General features: G+C 38.1%; 2 protein-coding genes across 2 annotated transcripts in view; one reads left to right on the top strand and one right to left on the bottom strand.

Moving 5' to 3' along the window:
• mpp1 (membrane protein, palmitoylated 1) overlaps nucleotides 1–6832 on the top strand; it is a 121239-nt gene that overhangs the window by 103762 nt on the left and 10645 nt on the right. The window lies entirely within an intron of this gene.
• The window catches only part of LOC120537516 (G-protein coupled receptor 183-like), a 37428-nt gene continuing 34053 nt past the window's right edge, over nucleotides 3458–6832 (bottom strand). Inside the window, exon 2 of the mRNA XM_039766514.1 lies at nucleotides 3458–6482. Within this exon, the coding sequence (XP_039622448.1) occupies nucleotides 5458–6465 (1008 nt within the window). The 5' untranslated portion in view covers nucleotides 6466–6482 and the 3' untranslated portion in view covers nucleotides 3458–5457. The remainder of the gene's footprint in view (nucleotides 6483–6832) is intronic.

The raw sequence follows: 6832 nt of genomic DNA, 5'->3' as shown, positions 1-6832 counted from the left end.
GCGTGTTTTAATCATGCAGATTATAATCTAAAAATAAAATAAAGGCTCGGCAGATGCAGTGAGCATGTATCACTTTTTCACTTTACATTGTTTTCTACATATTCGTTGACCAGACACATTTCAACTACAGTCCAGAAAACATTTATTTTATTTCCAATTACGTAGTAACGCTAATTGGGCAAACCTTTTTAAAATTAATAAAACTGTCTTTTCCTGCAGTCGCAGCGGCGTTTTTAAATACTGTAGTTGAAACCAATCATGCAGACCGGTGATTCTTCACATATAGCACGTGTTGCGCTGTGGTATTTGTAGAACACATAAAGCAAAATCCGGACTGCAAGCGCAAGCTGTGAGAAACAGAACAGCAGTTGCAGTAACACCCTAAGTCCTGTCGTGTTTAAAATACAAAAAAGATTTAATTATTTTAGATACATACTAAATATGTACAGGGGCGTAGCCAGCCTCCCGGGTGGGATGGGTCATTTTTAAAAAAAAAGAGGACTTTTATAAAATTAGCTTACCATTTTTTAATTTTCAATATACTGAAGATTAGAATAGATAAACTTTATTAAAAAACCAGATGCATACAGCATCAGAAACATAAAAACAAAAGGATACAGACTCACAGGACAAATAATACAGCTAATCAATCTAAATAAATCATACAAAATAAATAAATGCACATTGCTCAGAATGTCGGGAGGAAGTATTGAATTGCCTGATAGCAGTGGTCCGAAGTGATCCCCAGAGGTGATTCTTAGCCCTCCGTGGTGAAAAGAGATTTTTCATGATGGCTTTTAATTTTGCTACCATTTTCTTTTCCACAATAGCTTCCATTGTGTCCACTGTTCAACCTGTGATGGAACAGGCTTTCCTGATAAATTTGTTCAGGCATTGCGCATCTTTCAAACTCAAGTTGTTTTTACAGGGGACCACTGTATAGGACAACGTACTGGATACTGTGGACTGGTAGAACATTTCCAGCAGCCTGCTGCATACATCAAATGACCCAAGTCTCCTAAGGAAGTTACAGTCTATTCTGGTCCTTCCTGTACAGTGCCACTGTGTTGTCAGACCAGTCCAGTTTGTTGTTTATTTGAACCCCCAGGTACTTATAGCTCTGCACCACTTCCACGTATTCCCCCTGGATGGTGACTGGTCTCAGTGGCTGCATCGGCACACAAGAAGTCCACCATTAGCTTTTTTTGTCTTGCTGATGTTAAATTATAGGTGACTCTCCTTGCTCCAGAAGACAAAGTCATCCACAACCTTCCTGTGCTCTGACTCATCTCCTTTGTTAAGTTAATGCAGCTCATGATGGAAGTTTCTGTAGGTTGAAAGTGCTGGTGTTTTACTGGAATGTTGTATAGAGGGAAAAGGGAAAGGGAACAGGAAATAAAACATATTTTTAGGAAGTCAATGCATACTGGAGAGATTCCGAAGGACTGGAAAATGGCAAATATCATCCCATTATATAAAAAGGGTGACAGGGCAGATCCAAGCAACTATAGGCCAGTAAGCTTAACAAGCATCACAGGAAAATTAATGGAAGGAATTATTAAGGATAAGATTGAGCAACACATGGCAAGGACAGGAGTTATTCTGAAAAGTCAGCATGGGTTCAGAAGAGGGAGGTCGTATTTTACTAACATGCTGGAATTCTATGAGGTTGCAACAAAAGCATACGATCAAAGTGGAGCTTATCATATTATTTATCTGGACTTTCAGAAAGCATTTGATAAGGTGCCACATGAGAGGTTGGGCATCAAATTAAAAGAAGTGGGAGTTCAGGATGATGTTTTTAGATGGGTGCAGAATTGGCTCAGACACAGGAAGCAGAGGGTGATGGTGCGAGGAACCTCATCAGAACTGGCCGATGTTAAGAGTGGTGTTCCACAGGGGTCAGTGCTAGGGCCGCTGCTATTTTTAATATATATAAATGATTTAGATAGGAATATAAGTAACAAGCTGGTTAAGTTTGCAGATGATACCAAGATAGGTGGATTAGCAGATAATTTGGAATCCGTTATATCATTACAGAAGGACTTGGATAGCATACAGGCTTGGGCAGATTTGTGTGAGATGAAATTTAATGTCAGTAAATGTAAAGTATTACACATAGGAAGTAAAAATATTAGGTTTGAATACACAATGGGCGGTCAGAAAATCGAGAGTACACCTTATGAGAAGGATTTAGGACTCATAGTGGACTCTAAGCTATCGACTTCCAGACTGTTCAGAAGCCATTAAGAAGGCTAACAGAATATCAGGTTATATAGCACGATATGTGGAGTACAAGTCCAAGGAGGTTATGCTCAACCTTCATAATGCACTGGTGAGGTCTCATTTTGAGTACTGTGTGCGGTTTTGGTCTCCAGGCTACAAAAAGGACATAGCAGCACTAGAAAAGGTCCAGAGAAGAGCGACTAGGCTGATTCCAGGGCTACAGGGGTTGAATTATGAGGAAAGATTAAAAGAGCTGAGCCTTAACGTTTAAGCAAAAAAAGATTAAGAGGTGACATGATTGGAGTGTTTAAAATTATGAAGGGAATTAGTCCAGTGGATCGAGACTTGTATTTTAAAATGAGCTCATCAAGAACACGGGGACACAGTTGGAAACTTGTTAAGGGTAAATTTCGCACAAACATTAGGAAGTTTTTCTTTGCACCAAGTAGTGTGGTAGACAGTAAGACATTAGGGACTTTCAAAACTCGACAATGTTTTTTTGGAAGAAATAAGTGGGCTGAATGACCTGTTCTCGTCTAGAGTTCTCTAATGTTCTAAGGACAGTTCATCATTTCTGACACGCATTTTATATATTTCCCTGCCCAGAAGGTTTCTTTTGAAATGGTTCAAATAAACACATGTACGTGGTAAAACTGCCGAAACAGTGACTTTATTATTCAGTGAATAGCTTTGTCTCTCATTCTGATTCTTATAACAGTATCAAATTAGTGTTCATTTCAACTGCTGTTCAAAATGCAGCCAATGTTTTTCTTTCTAACTTAACTACATTAATGAATAAGTCTTGTAAAACAGAATTCTGTATCTGATAACATTAAATACTAGTAATACTACTAGTTATCATGAAATGTTACATCAGCCTTTTATTCAGTTTCAGCAATATACTTTTAATTTGACTTTTGAAGGTTTTATTTAAAAATTACCTTATTTTTAACGGCTGTTTACATATTATAGTGGGACTTTTTTACACATCACATTTCAAAATACCATATTTATTTCAAAAGCTCTCTTTTTAACCTGGGTTTGACATCTTATCAATCAATCAATGCATTGTTGGAGATTTTCAAAATGTAACGATTCTTTTATATAGTGAGAGAATAATTTTAGGGTAACATAGCATTCATCTTAAAGAAGTAGCTTAAAGGGTTAATAAATGTCAAAAACCTGTTCAGGCATATCAGGAAACCAGAACAAGGTCAAGTGAACAACAGAGACAAAAATATAATGCATAAAATGTACTGAAAGATAACTAAGAAGTCAGTAGATGTCCTGTGAACAAGCAGAATGGACAGTTGTTACATACACAGAAACTTCAATGATGGCAGCTCAACCCAAAGGGTATAAGAAGAATAAGAATATAATAAGTAGACTTTTATTTTACATAGAGCATGGGTGTAAACCAATGAACCAGCCAGCGTAAATATATGCATTGATCGACACCAGTATGTAAATTCAATTTCTTATAATATAGACCTATACCCTCTATTCACTGTTTAGAATGAACAAACATGGTTATGCAGAAGGTGTTTTTTTTCCTGAAATAGTGCAGCATGTATTACTGGACTGCGTATAAGGAGCACAGAATGCATCTTTTTGAAGAAATGAAATCTATGGGATTGGAGGTTATTACAATAGAAAGTATATTAAGATTCTAATTTTTAAAAAATGCTGGACTTTTTGATATTATTTGAGGGAGGCACTGTCCTAAAGGAAGCAGCTGCCGAAAAAGTGGTGTGGGGTTTTTGTTGACACAACATTTTCATCATCTAAGCAATGGGCAGAAGCTACTGAAAAGGTAAATAAAATGATAGGGTATATAAGAACATAAGAACATCTCAGTGAAGCTGGTGAATATAAATCGAGGGACATTATGCTTTGACTAAATAATGCACTACTAAGACCCCATCTGGAATACAGTGTGCAGTTCTGGTCACCACGCTACAAGACAAAGCAGCACTTGAAGCTGTGCTGAGGAGAGCAACTAAGTGCATCAAAGGATTTAAGGACCTGTCCTACTCCACCAGACTCAGAGAATTAAACCTGTTTAGTCTTGAGCAGAGGAGACTGCATTGGAGTCTAATCCAGGTCTTCAAAATTCTCAAATGGACCCAACACAATTCTTTCAACTTTATGGTAAACCATGTACCCGAGGACTCGAGGAAATTAAGGGGAAGTGCATTTAGGACTGAAGCCAGTTAGCCTTTCTGTATGCAAAGAGTTGTGGGACTCTGGAACAAACTGCCAAGCCATGTAGTTGAAGCAGAAACTTTGACAGCCTTTAAGAAATATCTGATGAGATACTGGGATAGCTTAGTTATTAGCCAAACAAACAAGCTTGATGGACTGAATGGCCTCCTGTTGTTTGTCAAATGTTCTTATGTTTGTGTAAGTGCCTACCTAACAATGACTACTTGCTAAAGAGCAAAAAAAAAAAAGGAAAGGCAATGAACAAAAATGAAACAAAGTAAAATGCAGCTTGCTTAGAAATGTTCTAAAATATCAGTAAACAATATCAAACACCAAACTTAAACAATACTGCTTTTCCAAAGAGGATGCAAAAAGCTGACAACCTTAGTACACTTCTAGGATTCCTTTCATAGGGAAGAAGATATGTGCTATAACATCAAACAGAAACTCATGTGGCCACGTCATTGCAACACCATAATTGAGGCCATCATGGAGGCAGATCTCAAGTCAAACAAAACAATATGAAAAACAAACAAAAAAAAAACCAAAACAGTGTCAAAAGTAGGCTCAACTGGCTTCTGAAGCCTTTGTGTCCTAACTCGGTTATCACAGTTAACCACAACTCCTCCACTGGTGATTGCTTGTAGCACAAATAATTTCAATGGTACTTGCATAGCAGACTTGAAGATATAACAACAATAATAATAATACATTTCATTTTGATAGCATCTTTCTCATACTCAAAGAAAGCATTCACAAAAATTTAAATGTATCGATTGCAATAGAAGCACAGAAAAAAATCAAATGAACAACATTGGATGAAAGTAATCTCTTGAAAACATTAAACAAAAATTCATGAAAAGTTCTTTATTGCTGGCCTGCTAACATCTTGCACTATATGGCCAAGAGCAGGTGGACACCCCTCCATATTACTGAGATCAGCCACATCCATCGTGAACAGGTACAGAGAAGAAGGAACTGACCACACCGGGCTATAATAATGATGGCACATTTACTTCAATATCTTCAGGAAGTTGAACCACCTGGTCCAATAAGGTCCTTGTTTTTCTTTCTGAACAGCTTCATGAGAAACAGTTTATGATTTTTAAAAGCAGAAAAGTAAATAAATGGATCCAAAACAAAGTTTAGGTTCATTACAGACATAGTTATCTGAAGCTGAAGTTTGAAATTCTCCAGGCTCTCACATGATGTCCTACCTGCTTGTATCTCTGCTGTATGACGCATTAGATTACTGTGGTATGGAGTAAAGCACACAATGAACACAAACAGAACAACCATGATGATCACCAGAGACTTGCGCCTTGTCCTCGCTGGTTTGCTGTTGTTTGAACCACCCAGTTCAGTTATTTTGCACAGCTTTAACCCAACACCCAAATAACAGAAGAGCATAACTATTAATGGAAAGAAATAGGAAGTGCAGGAGAGAATAAGGACTTTCAGCGCTAAGGCATTATCCATAGCCATCATGGAGTATTCCATACAGTATTCTCCAAACTGATTTTTTGCATAAACATTTGACAGTAAGGGAACTGTGCTATTAACAGCAGCTGTGTACAACCAGACCAAAAGGCAAACTTTTTTGGCAAAAGAGATACTCCTAAATCTCTGGCACTTGAGAGGTTTCAAAATAGCTAAAAAACGGTCAATACTGATGCATATCATAAAATTGATGCTACCATATGTATTAAGGAAGAAAGCATAAGCCGTAAGTTTGCACATGACCTCTCCCAGTTTCCAAGTGGATCCAAGAGCAAAATAACTTATTCTTAGTGGGAGGAATGCACAGAAAAAAAAGTCAACAGATGTCAGGTTGAGAAGATACAATAACGTAGAGTTGATTGTCTGTCTTCCATGCCAGAGCACATACAGTGCAAAGCTATTTAGAGTTAGTCCGATGAAACACAGTAGGGTGTAATACGCAGTGAACCAGATGGAGAACTTCCACTTGTGTTTAAACGGGTCACAGGATGCATTGTAAGTCTCGTTCATCGGAGAAACCATCGTAGCCTCCATTCTGCTCCAAGTAAGCTCTGTAAAAGAAAGTAGAGATCTAATTATCATTTTCTCATGTCATCGATTTAGTGTTTGATCTGTTTGCACTTATGACGACTTTGTTTGACACCTGTGAACGATAAGGGGCGCTCTCGCTCCCTTGAACCCCTGTCCACGACTCCAGACACCAGGTAAAAGTCCTCAAGTTGACTTTATTTTGTCGCCACAGTGCACAAAGTACACTCTCCACCACAATACTCATTAACAAACAATAAACCACAATAATACAATCCTCCAGCTCCCAGACGCGTTGCCACCCTTCCACCCAGCTCAGCTCGCCGTCTGGGCGCTCCCACAGTCCTTTTATATCTCCTGACCCGGAAGTGTT

Source organism: Polypterus senegalus, chromosome 10 (assembly GCF_016835505.1).
Source record: "Polypterus senegalus isolate Bchr_013 chromosome 10, ASM1683550v1, whole genome shotgun sequence".
In the NCBI taxonomy this organism is placed as follows: domain Eukaryota; kingdom Metazoa; phylum Chordata; class Cladistia; order Polypteriformes; family Polypteridae; genus Polypterus; species Polypterus senegalus.
Note: the sequence above shows the minus strand (reverse complement) of the source record. Positions and strands in the feature narration are given on the sequence as shown.